The 19769-nt window shown below is 38.5% G+C and overlaps 1 protein-coding gene across 1 annotated transcript; it reads left to right on the top strand.

Moving 5' to 3' along the window:
• The first annotated feature begins 1627 nt into the window (after positions 1 to 1627).
• On the top strand, positions 1628 to 10448 carry hsd3b7 (hydroxy-delta-5-steroid dehydrogenase, 3 beta- and steroid delta-isomerase). Its single transcript, XM_080905487.1, has 6 exons — positions 1628 to 1818; positions 3018 to 3173; positions 6002 to 6110; positions 8156 to 8255; positions 8717 to 8879; positions 9398 to 10448. Exons 1-6 carry the CDS (start codon positions 1659 to 1661, stop codon positions 9808 to 9810), a joined length of 1101 nt encoding a protein of 366 aa, XP_080761613.1. The 5' UTR covers positions 1628 to 1658; the 3' UTR covers positions 9811 to 10448.
• The last annotated feature ends 9321 nt before the right edge of the window (positions 10449 to 19769 follow it).

The raw sequence follows: 19769 nt of genomic DNA, 5'->3' as shown, positions 1-19769 counted from the left end.
ACCAAACAGGCATGCCTACAGACTACTGAATTTATTAGTACACAGTGGGTTCGAACACCCAAGTTGAAGAAGAGGGCTGTAACAGTGCTAACCACTTCAAAAGCCTTTTCTTAGTAAACTTGAGAAGCAGTTGTGCACTTAAAGGTAGATGTAATCAAGCAATGCAACATGCTAAAACAATTACAGAGCAGAAGATTTTCCAAAGTGTAGTCCGCTGTCCAGTGGAGATCCTTTGTAACATTTAATGAAGCATGGTGAACACAAGAAGGACCCGTTTCTGTCATAATGCAGCATAAATGCCTTGTTGTTGTTGACCCAAATTACCCTCACTAATGGTTGCCAACCAGCAAAAAATGGCAATGACTAAAATAAACCTATGGTTTGCAATATTGTATAATATAAACTAATATTTGTTTCCAAAATATAGTGAAATAGAAGCAAAATGTAGCATAATTCTTATATTTATTTTATAAACAACATAAATATGGAACTGTCTCCATGTTTATTTAAAGCAACATGTTGAAAAAATATTTTTTAAATAAATGAAAATCTTGTGTTTTTCTTTACCAAGTCAGTGTCCTGCTGGATATGGATGTTCAGATTGGAAACAAGCGTGAGAGTCTGACTTCTAGTTGATCGCTCTCTTATGCCACTTTAAAGGCATGTTGGTTGAGCAGGAAGTTGTGTGCCGGAAATGAATGCATCTGCAACTGTCATAGACTGTAAGAGGAAGCAGTGAAATCTGATGAGAACAGATGGTGACCTGAGTTGACGAGGCTACAGCTGGCTAACATGTGCCCCTATATGCATTTCCAACTCCCATCTTTTTAGTGCTCTCCCTATAAGGCCAACTTTCTTCTGATCCACTGTTCCTCACAGTGAAAAGTAGGTGAGTGTGTTCAAGAGGCAAACATATTAAAAACATCAGCAGAAAAACATGGACCATTTTGTGTAAGGCATTACTTTTACATTCACAGGTCTCCTGATCCATTTTACTATGACAATATATTCATGACAGAAGGAAAGTAAAGGAAGCAAGATGAGGCCCCCGTAGCTCCCCTCAAAACAAAGTTGGTTACATTACACAAAAAAATCGAAATCTTGGGTCAAAGTAACAGAACTCTACTCAAAGTTGACAAACAATACTTATAACTCAAACAAACTGACCTACCTAGCGAGACAAAGGGGAAACTTAAAATAGTGGCTGATCAACCCACAAAAACACAAAAAGGGGTAAATCAGAATCAGAATACTTTATTGATCCCTAGGGGAAATTATGTTGGTTAGAGTGTGCCAGTACAAACAGTAACAAAAACAGACAATACAAGAAGTACAAGAAGTAGCACAATATATACATACAAATAATTCACTTACTGATAAATAAAGGAATGATTTCCTGTGTCGTGCAGTGGTGCTTTTTGATGTCAGTCTCTCACTGAACATGCTCCTGTGGCTAGCCAGCATGTCATGGAGTGGGTGGGAGGAATTATCCAACATTGTCTTTATCTTGGACAACATTCGCCCCTCCAACACCAAATTAAGAGTCCAGCTTCATCCCTAAAATAATGCATCAGTGTCATCATCTCTGTGGGCGGGGCGAGTATAGGCAAAAGCTCCAGCTCGCCGCTGCAGAGCACAGAGTTCATTAGCGTAACACGATGTCGGAACACCAGCGGGGTCTTGTGTATCTGCTCACCGGTGCCTGTGGGTTTCTCGGCCAGCATTTACTGAGAATTCTCCTGGAAAAGGAGGACAGTCTAGAGGAGATACGGGTGTTTGACAAACGCGTAGATCCGACCTTGCATGATCTCAGCACAGGTAAGACGAGCAGAAGCGCTTCTTGACTGTTCGTGACTTATGTCATGCAATGCTGTTTCTGTTTATAATGCGGAACTTCGTTAGCTAATATACCGATTTAACGTTAAATCTTTCACCGGCAAACAGACATACGCGCAGATATATTGTCGTAAATCACTCGAGCTGTTTGTTTTATTCGGCAGCATTTTCCTTTTCATGGTAATTATCCAGAGAAAACAAAACTGTCTTCATCACTTCGCCACCGCATTCCTGATAAGAATCGTAACTCAAACCTTTAGCGTGCCAGCTTTATGTCATCTTAATTAGAGTCTGTTTGAATGAAATACCTCGAGCAGGTACAGCATTACTTATAAGGAAAAAAATGGCATACCCTGGTGTTTGTGTCTCAGATATGCTTTTAATCACCTTGGCAACGTAAAGAAAGCTGTGTTTTGAGCGCACCCTAATTTACCTGTCGTGTCTTGTTGTTGCACCTGCCGTGACTTTCAGCACCTTGTGAATAATTTGAATGCTAACCTGTTGGTTTACATAGAACCAGAAGTCGTGACCAAAGGTGGTTCACATGATGTGTTTGTTTTTGTTCCCTGCTTCCTGGGAAACATTACTGAAATCACTTGGAAGCCAAGATATGTTTTATTTCCTTGATTGCTGGTCTGCTTACAGTAAAATACAGAAGTTAAGCAAGGCAAGACCCTCAAAGCTGTGACTAATGCCCCAACAAAAAGACTAGTGATCCATCTAAGAATCAAAACCCATAAAACAGAGTTTGAATTTCAGCAGAATCTCTGTGTGAAAGTCCAGGTGCAGAGCTATCAGCGTTTCAAGGACAAATGGTAGATAATTTATAGGTTCAAGGCCTTCATAATATTTTTGCCATGTCAGCGCAACAGTGGAGACTGATCTCTTATATTGTTTTAAACTTCTGTGGAATTTAAAAATAAGACATTATCACTTTGGATAAAATTGGACTTGCCTTGATGATTCGGAAAGATGCAAATCACACCTGGAAATAACACTGCTATTATGAAATCAGGGCGGGCTGGGAAAAGAATGAGGTTGTTTTGAAGTTGCTTGGTAAACAAACTGTTTGTTCCTCAGTGTATTTGTAACATCCTTGTGGAATTCTCGGGAGAATATGGACATTATTTTCAGGTTTATTTGTTTGTTTTTAACTTTGTGTTTTCATGTTTTTTACCCAGAGCGGACAAGAGTGGTTGTCATTCAAGGAGATATCACGGATTATGAATCTGTGTTGGAGGCCTCCCGTGGAACCGATGTTGTCATCCACACAGCCAGCTTGGTTGATGTTTGGTACAAAGTCCCAGAGCCCCTCATCTACTCTGTCAACGTAACAGGTGAGGCTTGGAAAGATCAAAGTGATAACAAGGAAAAGGGGTGGGGTGGAAACATCAATCAACAGTTAAACTTGAAAAACATTTTACCACAGAAAGATATTTAGAGGAGAACCTTGGCTACATTTACTTTGGATGACTTCCAAGGCGTTTCCCTTCAACCAAAAAATGGAAAAATAGTTATAGTTCACATATTCACATTTCTGGTCTGAGGTGTGGTTTCCTCTTGTTTCAGTCAAGGGTCATTTTGTGTGTTCAAAGTGTTGTTTCGTCTTTATGAAAGGATACTTTGTTTAAACACCAGAGGTCTCAGATTCTCTTAAACTTCAACTCTAATTGGCTGATGCTGTTAGTGTGGAATTTAGCGGTGAGTTTAAGTGTTACATGATGCTGAAGTTGTTATTGGAGATGGGTTTCCTTTGTGCAGACGAGAAGCGAACTGCTGGGGAAACCCATTTTCTTCCCCTCTACTTTTTTGGAACATGATGAGAGTAGTGTCACTATTCACTGACTGAAACTATGACTAAATAGAGTCGGTTGAATTATACATTTAGGTCAAGGTTTAACTGATCATATGTCACTGTAGAGCTCTATTTGCACATGAGAGCATCAGAGACAGACTCCAGATTTGTGTGTCAAGTGTCTCAGTTAAATAAAAACACCTTGTTCAAACCTGGAAAAATTAGTGACTCATAAATGTATTGGATTGCCAAAAGCAGTCCAAAATAACAGTTAACCAATGAGTTTACTCTTGACTGGAAAACTATTTTAAATGCTTCCCAAAAGTATTGTTTCTTCGGGTCTGTGGAATTTACTGGGTTTATTTTACTATTGTTTCTAGGGGTTTTTGAAGATGGGCAGGTTGTATTCTTTAAAATCTGTCTAAACATTCCTTCTACTGTTTTATGTAGCAAAATGGCTCTCAAGAGATAAATTTGGCTCAAACACTGAAGCTTTTGCTATCATTAATCTCTATAATATTTTTGGTATTTGGACATTTAAAACAGTAGGTTGGCATCATGTTAGACAAACTCAAAAAATATTCAGCTAACTGAACCTTAAATCAAATGGTGTGTGGAAAACAGTGGAGCTCTGTGACGAAGAGGAATAAGCTATTCAGCCTTCTTTATACTTAAGAGGTATGTTTTCAGTGGACTTGTTGACTACAATTGTCAGCCAGGAAATGCTGCAACCTATTTTCCCTGAGTTCCTGAAATGTCTCTGGCGCTGACTTTCAAGTGACTAAAGAATTTTATTGACAGCAGCATGCCAGATGTGCTGCGATGAAGGAAAACAAAAACATTTCATTGATCTGAATCTAAAACCAGATTGAAGACACTGATCACAGTAATAAAGAAGGGATGCAAATGTTGCTGGTGAGGCTTTGCTTTTAATATCTGTACCCCAAAAACAATCACTGCAGATTAAAGGCAGTTTTGTCTGTAGGCTCCCAAAGATCTCGTGCAGAGGTCAGCTTTTTTCCATATGGATGTTAATTATTTGGATTGCTAGAGTGTATATGAACAAACCACTACAGTTAAAGTTTTTCTTCTGTAAAAATCTGATAAGATCCAGTAGTTGCATCTGTCTGTTTTACTCGGTCCAAGGAGATTGTCCCATTTGGCCTCACGGACCTGAAAAATATTTCAAGAATTTTAATATTTCCCCTGTGTTGGCGTCAAGGGGTTTTCTTCAACACATTCTTGTTAGTTCCTCCTCCTCTAGTGTCTGGTTAAAATCTCTCTTCTTCTCATAACTGGTATAGATTTAAAATGCTAGTCTAACAGCAGTATATTGTAAACACTTATAGCCTGTGTATTTTAGGCTGTAGCTGCAATGTTTAATCTCCTTTCAGACCACATGTTGGCACAAAAGCTAGACAGCAGAGCTTGCAGAGGGTAAACATTACTGCATCAGGAAAAGCACAGATCAAACAAATTTAATTAGTGTTTCCTGTATTTAATTAGGTGTCCTAGAAATCATGCCAGTGAGCCACTATGCATAGAAGACTGTGGAACTGGTTTACCTAAATTGAATCTTAAATTATGGTCTGTTCCTCTGTCTTATCTGTGTCCTGTTCTATGTATTTTTGCCTTTAAAGTGAGATTAGTTTTAACTGTGCTAGCAGCAAAGCTGTAGGTTTGACAGTGCTGGTAATTTCAGTTCATCACTTTTGCCAAGAATAGAGTATCACAACACATATTCAGCAAATTTACTGTTAGATTTTGTAGAGGTGTTTTTGGTCTGGCTTTTTCAGTTTTTCTGTAGCGCGTGAAACCTCTCGCTCTGTTCTAGTGAAATATGGCATACGTTCCTGATAATCTACTACCACATTGGTGCTGATAAGTCTGTCACTTTACAGGGAGTGGTATGGTTGTCTGTGCAGCTGTGCATGGTATTTGTGAACTCTGTGGGTTTCTTTTTTGTTTTGTTTTGCTCAGATGGCAAATTAAACACATCAGCACTTCTTTTTCTCATCAGCACTTTAACAAATGTTAACTATGCAGCTTGTCAAGTGTTTACTCCGTAGATTTTTGTTTTTAACTTTCAGATACGTAAACAATAGCCTCAATAGTGGAAGCCAGAAATATTCGTGGCATCCTCTCATACAAACAGAACACGCATGGGTCCCGTTTAAATTATTCACACGGAGATGTTTCATATAGTAATTTGAAGCAATCCATTAAAAAAATAAAAAATAGCAGCTTTCTTCAAATCTGCACTGATGGAATAAACTATTTCTGTGTCACAGTGTCCTTTGAGCTACAGTCTGCTCTATCAACACAAAAGTGAGCAGACTTGCTAAAAACGATGTTTTCTTTTCCTCTTAGGAACAAAGAATGTCATCAAAGCCTGTGTGGAGTGCGGCATAGAGTGCCTCCTCTATACCAGCAGCATGGAAGTGGTCGGTCCCAACATCAATGGAGATCACTTTAAGAGGTGAAATTCAAAAACTATAACATTGTTAGTTGTTTAAAATGTTGTTGTTGGTTTTTTTAATTATTCTTATTTTTTTTATGCTGACTGAGCCAACATAGTAGACATCTAAACCCATTTGAAGAAGTGCTTTAGCTCATCTAGTTCATTTTCTGTAGTTGCTGCCTTGTAACCACTCTTATCTTAAAAGCACCATCATTTAACACATGACTTGTGCAGAGCAAGATATGATGGGATGGAGTCAAACGTCAATGACAAATGCAGTATTTAGTATTTTCTGTGTGTTATTCAACCGAGTGATCAAGGTAGTTTATTCTGATTAAAAGACATTAAATGGGAGCTACTGTCTGAGCTTTCTTTTGCCAGTGCTTTAATATTTTCCAGACTTTTATGTCACACACTTGTTATGTAATGTTGCTGCAGTTAAACAGCTTTTAAATCTGGAGCTTAAAGTTCAAACTGTTTTGCAACCATCATTTGCATTGGCATGCTATTGACAGTTATGTCACTCAAGGTTGGTTGATACCAGAGGAATAGTTCTGAATTATTTAATAACAAATAAAAAATGTTATGTAATGTACATTTGCCAGGTTTTTTGCCTGTCATGAGAGGAAAAGGCAACACAATGTGATTTCTAAATATGGGCTGTCTCCGGGTTTTTCTGTGTATTCATCATTTTCAGTGACATCATTTGAGTGGCATGTCCATACCTGTGTAGCTATGGAATATTTTGGGTAAGAATGAGCAGAAACCAAAATAGAAATGACTCTTGAATCAAGACTGATGACAAATGGAAAGTTCACTCCTAAAGGCGTGAGTCAGATCCAGGTGTATAGTTCACCGTCATATTGTTTGAGTATAGGAATAGGAGACCCAGACAGACCATTTACTGGCATATGTCGGTTAGAGGGAACAGTTTTTGTGCTTTGGCTGAAAGCATTTCAAGGTAGGGTTTTTCCCATTGTCACCCATGACCGAAATGAAAAACCCTGGTGTGCAATGCTTGTATGCACTAAGGTTAAGGTGACGGTGCACAAGTGGGCATTCTTCAATATTTAAGTGTCTGGTTGGAAATTCCACCCAGTTCCTGAAGGTTTACGGTTAATCTATTCTGGCCAACCACTACCAAGGGTTAAAAACAAAAGAGTTTGCGCTGCAGAAACTCTGACCACATATTTAGCATGTGCACCCTTTACCCTCCAACCTGTACCAGTAAAATTCTGAGTGCTGCCTGCTAATCTCAGACTGGCTCCATGATCTTGAGATTAGGGCTTTACAGAGGCCAGCATCTGAGGCTGGACTCCTTGTTCTTTTTGTCTCTTTTGATGATTCTTTGGGATGTTTGTGATGCTACAGAAGGATCTGGGACCAATCAGGCACCTTCTTGTTGATGTGTGACGTAGAACACGTGCAAAGCTTTTTCACAGTACAATATGTTCTCAGATTGTTAGATGAAGATTCAAAAGAAAAATATTGATATAATCATTCCAAGTGGATGCCCTCTTATCTACTGAGATCTTTCTACGTCAGCCCATCTCCAGCCACTGAGACAGATTGGCTTTCTGGTATTTCCTAGTAGAATTAAAGTCGCAGCATATTACTATCAATATCAAAAATGGATTTACAGTAACAAATGGATTTAAAGAATTCCACATAATGCCCTTGTCACATGAGGAAAATCACGCCCAGCAAACGTGCTGGACGTGCTGTCTGCCTTCCAGATGGTGTGCACTCTTTGCACGTACACAGGCACCTTGGAAGCTGTTGTAGTTCTGACGTTACCCTATAAGAATGAACCTTTTCCTTCTCTTGTTACAAATATTTGTTCTATTTAGACAGTAGATTTGGAAAAAAGATAAGAACAAACTTTGAAAAACTTGCAAATAAACATGGATATCAGGTTTGTTCTTCTTTGCCAAGGTTCATTTCAACACTTCTGTTTAGTACGCCATAAGCACATTCCTAACACACACAGCAAGGTCAAGAAAATACTAGGTGATTATCTTCTCCTGAGCACTTCTCTGAATGTTTAACTTCTTTCTTTGTAGGGGCAATGAAGACACACCTTATACAGTGAAACACAGCATGGCCTACCCCAAGAGCAAGTCGGAGGCAGAGAAAATTGTGCTTGATGCTAATGGCACCAAGGTAAGATATATTTCACAAATTAATGGTATGTTTACTTTGTGTAAAGAAAAGTGGTATACTGTTTGAACTACATCACAATGAAGCAGATTTAGTAAATGTACATTTGAACTGAACTATGATAATGCAGTGAAACCAGTAAAAGGATTAGTTTCTAAAAAGGCTTAACCTGGATAAACTCTGACTGGGCAGTTCCATGCAGAGGCTCGAGATATGCAGATGTTTTTGTTTTTTAGTCTCTTGCTGAGCTGGACTGGAGCCTTTAAAAAAACAAAGTCATAGTGTGTGTGTGTGTGGGGGGGGTGGTTTCTTGTGCAACTTTGCCACAGAATGTGAGAATTTCCCTTGTGGCTATGCGGTGGTACAATGGTGTAATTTTTGCTGTTTACAATTATATCTAAATCTTCTTTTATTTTATCTGCCTCCGGCCTGGAAACTAAAAGTTGTTTTTATTTCCTGTCCAGGTTAAGGGTGGTAAGCACTTATACACATGCTCACTGAGGCCAACGGGGATCTATGGCGAGGGGCACCAGCTAATAAAGGACTTCTATAAGCAGGGTGTTCAAAGGGGAGGCTTGATTGTTGGAGGCATCCCAGATCATGTTGAACACGGTCGAGTTTATGCAGGTAAAATTACCACTTCTGTGATGTTTCCTATGTGGCACTAAAAACTTGGTTAAAGGCGCCGTCATTTTTAAAGCAGATGTAGCATGTAGAAGCACTTCCTCTGCACTTCGCAGGAAGTTTACGGTTTTACACCTAACGCAATTCATAACATTAGAATTTCAGATGATAATATGATAAGAAACCCTGATGCTCTTAAGCAGGCTCTTGAACAACTTTTAATCCGTTTATAATAAATTCAATACCAGATGGTCATTATCGGTGAACATGTATACATGCATCCAATTCACACCACAAATCCTCTGATCTCCTAACAGAATATGATTGCATTTATGATATTAATACATTTTACAAATGCATGCATGTAAGGCATGCAGTATCAGCCACAACTGGATAGAAAGGATGTCACTTGGATGCAGATTAAATGACTAAAGTAGTATCTACAATTGATGTATTTTAAGTATTTGCACTCTTTACCATCACCATAATTAAATCCGTTACTTATCCACTTGTCTACCTAGGCAATGTTGCCTGGATGCATCTCCTTGCAGCCCAAGCTTTGAGAGAGCGCCCAGAGAAAGTTGGAGGAGAAGCGTTCTACTGCTACGATGACTCACCCTACAAAAGCTACGAAGATTTCAACATGGTGTTGTTCTCAGAGTTTAACTTTCGAAAGGCACGGATACCCACAATGGTGTTATGGTTTCTGGCCATGTTTAATGATTTGATGCACTGGTTACTAAAACCCATATACAACTACACGCCGCTGCTGAACAGTTACACCTTGGCCGTTGTTAGCACCACCTTCACAGTGCGCACCGACAAAGCTGAGCGTCATTTCGATTACCGCCCCTTGTACAGCTGGGATGAATGTCTGGCCCGCACAAAGAAATGGATTAGCACATTTCCTTCAGAAAACTCCAAAGACTGTTGATCTGAGCTCAACCACAGCAACATTTATTAGAAGCTGCTATGTAGACAGACGGGATCGCAATACGTAAATAATGCCTGTTGTCTATTAATGTTGTAGAGAAACAAGCAGTACTGTGCCTTACAGTAGGGACAGTGTAACAGAGCTTTTATACAGAGCATATAAACATAGTTTTATAAAAGATGTCTCAATAATTCTCGTCGTAGTAGATTAAAAGGTGCTTTCATAACATTTTTGAAACGGCATTCATTTCGACATTCAAGCTTTAAAAACTATGCAGTACCGATAAAGCAGTATTGTTCTTGGTCTTGTGTTGGTGTTTTCAGTTCTGCCAACATCCACAGAATGCCTTAATTCAAAGTTAAAATAAGCTTCATTATAAAATGTTGACCACTGATTCCATCAGAACCGTTAACTACATTTGTTAATGAACTAGTTCTAGATGGGGCAAATGGTGAAGACGACATAATTATTACATTGTTGTTCTATCCATTTCTGTGGCATGTACTAATTTTAGATATGCATTTCACATTAAATATTATCAATATGCACAGTATTAATACTCAGGTTACTAATATTTTATTGATTTAGCAGAGTTTATAAAATGTTTTATACTGTTTGAATAAATGTTTATTGTGACACAATTGGAATGTTTAAATTTTTTTTGTCATTACAAATAAAGATTTATTTAATCCTTTGTACAAGGCCTCGTGTGTTGTGCTTGGCATCAGGGCGGTGCCCTGATCTCATTGCCTGTCATCCCAGTCTTTGGTTGCATAACAACTCTGATACACATCACTACATCCCATCCCTGGAAACCACTTGCACAACTTTAAATCCTTGTTTTTGTTTCAGTATGCATATTTGCCCACACCATATCCCCACGGTTACATTGTGTCCTCCGGTTTCTATGTATCCAAGTGTTTACCCATTGCGGTAGGTAGAGAGAATCACTCCTTGAAGTCATGTGGAAACTTGTTGTCATGCTATATTAAAACCAGCTGGATTTGAACTTCTATGACTCAGAAGGAAAAGGGAGTTCCTTTAGAGTTTGCTAAATAGTGTTCCTGTAGACCTGGGTGTCCCCCATTTTGAGGTTTTGCATAGCAATCTCCAAAACACCACCATGCATGGTGCTAGGAAATACAAAGCAAAGACTAACAGTTTCCAAACAAACTCATAAATCCTTTTTTGCAAACAAAACCAAAAGATGTGGAAACAAGAATGTGGAAAAATTAAGTTGTGTGTGTGTGGTTTTTTTTTGTTTTGTTTTTTTTTTTACATTTCCAGCAGATTGTAATATGGTCTGACACAAAGGCTAGGCTTTCTTATAAAATGTTTCTATGATGTAAGAGAAAGCATGTCTGTGGGAATACAGCAAAATATCTGTATGAGTTTAACTGATGTGTTTTGGTGGTTCACAACTGGAGTCTCTAGGTGTGTCAAACCTGTTTGAGTTCACAAGCCAACCAGGAGCTATATATAACAAATGGGGTGAACCAGTAAAACATAACCTATGTGAAAACAAACACCTATATCTTTTATGAGAAGTGAATAGATATTCTGAACATTTTTATATATACAAAAACATGAACAACCTGAGATGTCTTAAAGTTTAATTTCAACTCTGTCTGAGAGTCTGCTGTCATAACAATCGACAGATCACATTGATTCTATAAAGAAAAAGACTTTACATGGATAGTTTTTGGAAGGAAACAATATTATGCATCTTTGTGATTGAAACACCATTGTTGTAATGCTGGCATCACATCCTTACTCCAGGAATAGCAGAAGACAAAAAATAATACAAATTAAAAAAAATTACAGTCTTTTGTCAGAAAAGCCACTCCGTAGACCTGTGGCAGGTGAGGGTCCTGTTCCAGGAAGCAGGAACTATGGAGACAGAGAAAACGGAGACCTCCACTCTGTGGACAGTAAGGGTCAGCCAGCTTCCTTGCACTGCAACATTTATTGTAGGTCACTGTAGCAATCATTGTTTAAATAAAAGACATCTGTTCTTTGTTTTGCAATCAGTCACACTAATGGAAACATTTTGTGTTACAGATGGAACCTTGGATATGATGTGGATATTTGGGTAAGGAACAGAAATGATTTTTAAGACTAAGACTAAACTAAAGGAATTTAAAGGGGTGTTTTAAAAGCAGACAGACTGTCTGAATGTAATCTGATTACATGTAATGTTTGTCTTTGTTCAAAGATTGAGATTCACTTATTATGTCAAACAGCATTTGAAAGGTACAGTGTCTGTACCACTGAAAATCACATAAAGCAGACTCTGTGGGTCTGCCCAGAACTGGACCCAGCTGCAGGTATTAGAGGCTCCATAATGGATCAGCAAACCATGTCCTACAGAAAAAGATCAAGGACTCAAGGATGAGGTTCAGCATGGCCATTTTGCAGCTCATCCTGTCTAGACTGAATTTTTATGTTCATATTTCATTTATTTTGTTTGTATTCTGTTCCCCGGTCCTTATCTAAAATGGTTCATAACATGTTTGCCTTTACAGATAAAACTTACATTCAATAAAGACCTGTAAAGCTGCCCTGCCTTTTTTCAGTTAAATAGGAAACCATTACTATGCTCTAACTATGACTATTAACAATAACTCGATAAGACATCTCTCCTACGGCTACAAGAGAGGAAACAGTGAAGGCCGACATTAGATTAGATTAGGCAAGGCAAGTTTATTTATATAGCACAATTCAACAACAAGGTGATTCAAAGTGCTTTAGAGACATTAAAGAACAAAAACAAATAAAAAGCATGAGTTAAAATTGATTAAAAAACAGTAGATAAAATCAGGACAGTAGATAAAATCAGTAGTTAAAATGTAAGTTTTGAAATTTAAGCTTAACAGTGTGGATTTGGTGTTTTATTCAAATGTAGCTGAGAATAGGAGTCTTCAACCTGGATTTAAATAAACTGGGTGTTTCAGCTGATCTGAGGCTTTCTGGGAGTTTGTTCCAGATATATGAAGCATAAAAGCTGAATGCAGCTTCTCCGTGTCTGGTTCTGACTCTGGGAACTGATAAAAAACCGGATCCAAATGACCTGAGGGATCTGGAAGGTTCATACTGGGTCAGGAGGTCACTGATGTATTTTTGGTCCTAAACCATTCAGAGCTTTATAGACCAGCATCAGAACTTTAAAGTCTATCCTCTGACGGACAGGCAGCCAGTGTAAAGACCTCAGAGCTGGACTGATGTGGTTCACTTTTTTGGTCTTAGTGAGGACTCGAGCAGCAGAGTTCTGAATGAGCTGTAGTTGTCTGACTGATTTTTTAGGTAGACCTGTAAAGATGCTGTTACAGTAATCAAGCCTACTAAAGATGAATGCAGGGACTAGTTTTTCCAGGTCCTGTTGAGACATCAGATCTTTTATCCTTGAAATATTCTTGAGGTGATAGTAAGCTGACTTTGTTATTGTCTTAATGTGTTTTTCTAAGTTTAGGTCTGCATCCATCACTACCCCCAAATTTCTCTCCGGGTTTGTGGTTTTTAGGTGTATAGATTGAAGTTCTCTGGTGACATGTAATTGTTTTTCTTTGGCACCAAAGACTATTACTTCAGTTTTTGTTTAGCTGGAGAAAATTGTGGCACAACCAGTCATTAATTTCCTCGATGCATTTACCAACAGCCTGTATAGGGCCTCGGTCTCCTGGTGACATTGTGATATATATTTGTGTGTCATCTGCATAGCTGTGGTAGTTTATTTTGTTGTTCTTTATAATCTGTGCCAGTGGGAGCATGTAAATGTTAAACAGAAGGGGTCCCAAGATGGAACCTTGGGGAACTCCACATGTGATACTTGTCTGCTCAGATGTGAAGTTACCTATTGATACAAAGTATTTCCTGTTTTCTAAGTATGTTTTGAACCAGTTTAGTACAGTTCCTGAAAGACCTGTCCAGTTCTCCAGTCGTTTGAGTAATATGTTGTGGTCAACTGTATCAAATGCTGCACTGAGATCCAGTAAAACTAAGACTGTGTTAAGAGATTTTCTACATTATACAATATAACCAAATCTCTATAATACAATATAATCAAGTGTGCCTTATATTCTGTGTGTTCATATATTTTCACATAACCAAGCTTATTGTTAAAGAGAACATAATGCATTCCTTACCTCAGTGTGTGATGTCAGATAAGCATGATATACTTCTGCATTGTTATTTGCAGTGTATGTGTGCAAGGTCAGATAAGCTGAGATAATGCCTGACCTCTCCCCTTTCAGTTAAAAGAGGAAGTACTATGTAACTTACTTTCACTATAAATAAAGAACCAAGCCTGCGCTCAGTGTGTGTGTCTTCTCAGAGACATTCACCCGTGCGCACGTTTTCTAATACTCTCTGAGTCGGTCTACAGTGTCTTATTTCTCTTACTTGTGTTTGAACAAATGTCAACCCCTGACAGACTGACATTTTTCCACTGTCTGTATTCAGACATATGTCATTAAACACTTTGGTCAGAGCGGTTTCAGTGCTGTGGTTCTGTCTAAAACCTGACTGGAAGGCATCATAGCAGTTATTCTGTTTTAAGAAGTAATTGAGCTGTTGAGAAACTGCTTTTTCAATGATCTTACTTAAAAATGGGAGATTTGAGATCGGCCTGTAGTTGTTCATTTGTGTCTTGTCAAGATTGTCCTTTTTCAGTATAGGTTTTATTACAGCAGTTTTTAGTGGTTCTGGAAACACACCTGACATTAAAGAAAAGTTGACGATCTGTAACAGGTCTGACTCCAAAGTCTTTGAGACCTTTTTGAAAAAACTTGTTGGCAGGACATCTAAACAGCAGGAGGAGTTCAGTTGACCTAAGATGTCTTCAGGTCTTTGCTGTTAATCGGGTGAAACTGTTTGATGGTGTTTAAACAGTTTTTCAGTGGACACAGTACATATCCTGAATATGCTGTTGATGTACCAATTGCTTATCTAATCTTTTGGATTTTTTCTGTGAAGAATTTGGCAAAGTCATTGCAGGCCATGGTCGAATGAAGTTCAGCTGCCACTGGCACAGGAGGGTTTGTTAGCCTGTCAACTGTAGAAAATAAGACCCGAGCATTATGACTGTTTTTGGTGATGATGTCAGAGAAGTAGGACCTCCTTGCACTCCTCAGTTGTAAATTATAATTGTGAAGTTTCTCTTTATAGATGTCATAATGAACCTGGAGGTTTGTTTTTCTCCATCTGCGCTCAGCTTTCCTACACTCTCTTTTTTCATTTTTCACCAGTGTGGAGTTTCTCCATGGAGACTTTTTCCTTCCAGAGATAACCTTCACCTTAATGGGAGCAATAGTGTCAATGACATTTAACATTTTAGCATTGAAGCTATTGACGAGCTCATTGACTGAACCTCTGGACAGGTCAGGTGTTAATGGGAAGACCTGGTTAAAGATCTCACTACTGTATTCAGTTATACACCGTTTTGTGATCACTGCTGTTGATTTGTGTGGGCTGAAATTAGATTAGAAATTACAAATGGCCACACTGGGGGACATTACAGCAGAGTTTTTCCGTAAATCTTATTAAGCAATACAGTCCATCCATCCATTTCCAGCCCCTTGGAGGCAGAAGTCTAACACAAAAGGGAGGATCTCCCTCTCCCCAGCCACCTCATCCAGCTCATCTGGGGGAAATCCTAGGCGTTTCCAGACCAGCTATAAAGATGTAATTTTTCCAGGCATGAGCAGCAAAATAAGGTTGTTAAATCCATCAGGGTTGTGGATTTCTCTATTACTATGGGTGTGACGATCACAGGTTCATAAATAAACTGTGTCCCCATATGTTTTTATTTCTTTCACATGCAAATTTTTATGCTACGATGTTGACAGAGTGGTCCAAGCTAATCAAAATGACTTTCCCCACCTCCCCTCCTGCTTTCTAAGACAGTAATCCTTACTTGAGTGCTCTGAGACAGACGGTCATCACTGACACGCACATTCCTGGGCCCACTGGATTAAAAAGGAGACGCTCCTCTTTATTTTCCCGTTGCCATGGTGATATCTGCATCTAGAAACTCAGACTTAATCAACTCGTCGCAATAAAATGCAACTGCGCCATCTAGTGGCGCAACTGAACACACCAACAAAGTTTTTAAAAAAAAAACGATAATAGATTGATTTCATTGACCTAACTTCCCATCATTATTTTGATGTGGGAAATCTTGTGGCCTTCTCCTTTTGATATGACCTATTTCTTTGAAACTTCCCTTTAGTTCCTTACAAAGTATAAATAAATACAGTAACTGATTGATTTTGATTGATTGATTTTTTGATTTTATTGATTAGCATTCAAATAGAACAAAGATCTACTACAAAGCAAGAAAGCACGAGACAAGGCTAATCAAAAGGTATTGGCTGAAGCATTTGCTTATTACGCCAACCCTTTTAACACAAGATCTTTTTGCATACAGCTCCTGTACACAGGGCTCGAAGCAAAGAAAAAAACAAAGCAAAGCAAAAACAAACAAATAAACAAACAAAAAAAAACCTTTCCACCCTAGATAAGTAACTACATCAAAGAAAAACAGTCAAGAGTTTCAGTATTATTATTTTTGCTCTTTTCATTTTTGACATTTTTGTTTTCACATGGTTTATATGAGACTTCCAACTCAGCTTATCATCAATTATCACTCCAAGAAATTTATTTTCGTACACTCTTTCAATTTCAATTCCATTAACCCTGAGTTTAGATACATTTTTCATGTGTCTAGTGTCTTTAATATATTTAACTCCTTTTCCGCTGTAGTCAGAAGCTGTTCTAGGTTTTTACCTGAGCAATACAGAGTGGTGTCATCAGCAAACAATATTTTAACAGTTTGGTACGGTGGCCCCTAGAGACAAAGCACGTACAAACTCCAAAACACATGCAAATTCCAAAACACATGCAAATTCCAAAACACGTACAAATTCCAAAACACTTGCAAATTCCAAAACACGTACAAATTCCAAAACACTTGCAAAATCCAAAACACGTACAAATTCCAAAACACTTGCAAAATCCAAAACACGTACAAATTCCAAAACACTTGCAAAATCCAAAACACGTACAAATTCCAAAACACTTGCAAAATCCAAAACACTTGCAAACTAAAAAACACATGCAAATTCCAAAACACGTACAAATTCCAAAACACTTGCAAAATCCAAAACACGTACAAATTCCAAAACACTTGCAAATTCCAAAACACTTGCAAAATCCAAAACACGTACAAATTCCAAAACACTTGCAAACTCAAAAACACATGCAAATTCCAAAACACAACGGAAGTGCTCCAGGACGCTAGGGGCAGTGTTGAGCTTTTGTTACCTAGTAACTACACAAGCCAGGAAGTACCAATGACCGGATTTGGGGTTTGCAGCCTTAAAGGCCGCATTTTAAGGCCGATTACGTCACAGCGACAAGAGAAGGCTTTCCCAATTCAAAGGCTGCTCGAAATGCGGCCCTCAAATGCGTCCATAATTTCCCTGAATTTTAAGGATGGGTCGGTGTAGCCTTCATGGCCCAACATATCCCAGACTTCATAGTGCGGTGGTGGTGTGGATAATTTTGCCGAAAAAAAACGGTGGAAGCGGAGCGGAGGAAGTGTAAACTTTCAGAAGTAAGTACTGAATATTATGTCACTTATTTATGCGCAAATATTTTTTTAATGAAGAACATTAAACCATTATTGTTGGCCACATGTCGGGAAAGTTATGTGACATTAGTCATGTCTGTACTTTCAGAATTAACTTGGTTTTAAAGCCTTTACTTTAAAAAAATATATATAGTCGACCTTAATCTTACAGAGATTGTGATGATTTTGTGGATAATTAAAGTCAGTCATATATCCACAAACACAACAAGCTGAAAGTCAGTGATGCTGCTCGGTTTGCAGTCCTGAATATCACAGCACAAGCAGGATTCACTGCACTGTTAATATCACTTCTACCTCTTCTTAAAGTCAATAAAGAGTTCTTTTACTGATGGCATGAAGTTGGCTTTAATGTTAGTTGTAAGATCTTGGGGTTGTTACAGCTTCACCTTGATCACAAACTACGCCACCGTCGAACTAAAACATAACATAAAATCCAATGAGATAGTAAGACGAGTGAATTAAAGACATAAAATGATCTATATAACATACAAACATACCTCGCTGGCTGACCCATGCTTTGAGGCAGAAATGAGCACTTTACAGATACTTTTAAGAAACAACTTTCTCTGAATTAAATTGGCTTCTCTTGCTTCAACTTGCCATGCTCACACATCAACATGGGCGTGCATCTCCCTCAGGTGCACCAGTGGAACCAAAATGCAGTACAATAGTTCCTACATGAGAATTTTCACAATAAATGACCTAATGGCATATAAAATATGCATAGTGCAAAACAAAATACATTAACTGAAAGTAAGGCAGTAAAACTCCCACCAAATCACAAAACTATTGTGATTTCTACTTAAACATCATAATAGGAACATGTTTACAATTTAGCATTTATTCTGCTTCTAGCAATAACACAGTTCCGTGTACTGGCCTATCAAGGTACACTGGTTTGACAGTCCTTTTGCCATCCTTATCCAAGGTTGAATCACTGAGCAAAAGCTTAACCTTTCTAATTCTTCCATCTGCACTTGGATATATCTCTGTTACTCTTGCCAATTTCCACTTGTTCCTTGGAGAATTGTCCTCTTGGAGAATAACAATGTCATTCACCTTTGCATTCCTTTTATCTCTTTGCCAGATTTGTCTCTGTTGAAGATTGAGAAGGTATTCCTTTTTCCACCTAGTCCAGAATTCATTGGCCAAAAACTGAACTTGGCGCCATCTCCTTCTTAGGTACAGGTCCTGGCTCACAAATTCACCAGGAGGAGGTAGAATAACACTGGACTTCATCATGAGAATATGATTCGGTGTAAGAGGCTCTAAATTTGGATCATTTAGGTTCTCTACTGTTAATGGCCTGCTATTCACAATAGCCATGACTTCATAAAGAAATGTTCTGAGTGAGGAATTGTCAAGTCTCTTAGAAGTGTGATCCAAAATAGAAGTTAAAACACTTCTAATAGTTCTAATTTGCCTCTCCCAAACACCTCCCATGTGACTTGAAGAGGGGGTGTTCAGAACAAACTCACATCCATATTGTTTCAACTGTTCTTTGTCACAATCCTTTAGTGCATTCAAAAACTCTCCCTTAGCACCAACAAAATTAGTACCTTGGTCACACCTAATTTGTCTTACATGTCCACGAATAGAAATAAAACAACGTAATGCATTCATAAAGGCATCAGTGGTAAGGTCATCCAGCATTTCAATATGTATTGCCCTAGAACACATACATGTAAAAAGAAGACCATACCTTTTAAGTTCTTTTCTACCCTCTTTTACATAAAAAGGTCCAAAACAGTCAATGCCACAGTAGGAGAATGGGGGTGTTGCTTCCATTCTATCCTCTGGCAGATCGGACATCCGTTGATCTTGAGTATGTCTCCTGTACTTTCTGCAGGTTGTGCACTTGTAGATGTGAGAAGCAACTGCATTGCTGCATCCTGTGATCCATAGTCCATTGGAGCGCAGCTCGTTGACAGTTATTCCTCTTCCTTGATGTTGCACCTTTTCGTGGTAGTGTTTAATAAGTAAAGACGACACATGACTTGATTTGGGAATAATGGCAGGATGTTTGATATATGGGTGCAGAGTTGCTCTTGTTAAACGTCCTCCCACCCTGAGCACTCCCTGCTCATCAACAAATGGACTTAGGCTGTACAGCTTGTGTGTCTTATCCTTCAGTTGAATGTCCTTTCCTCTAGTTAAGTCCTTGATTTCTTTGCTGAATGTGTTTTCTTGTGCAAGTTTTATTATGAACAGTTCTGCCCTTTGTCTGTCCTCAACACTTGTGTTTTCACCCTTTGTTTGGGTGAGTCCTTTAAAATCCTTCACAAATTTCTGTAGACGAGCAATAGCTTTA

This window comes from Rhamphochromis sp. 'chilingali', assembly GCF_963969265.1.
Source record: "Rhamphochromis sp. 'chilingali' genome assembly, chromosome: 15".
NCBI lineage: Eukaryota > Metazoa > Chordata > Actinopteri > Cichliformes > Cichlidae > Rhamphochromis > Rhamphochromis sp. 'chilingali'.
Note: the sequence above shows the minus strand (reverse complement) of the source record. Positions and strands in the feature narration are given on the sequence as shown.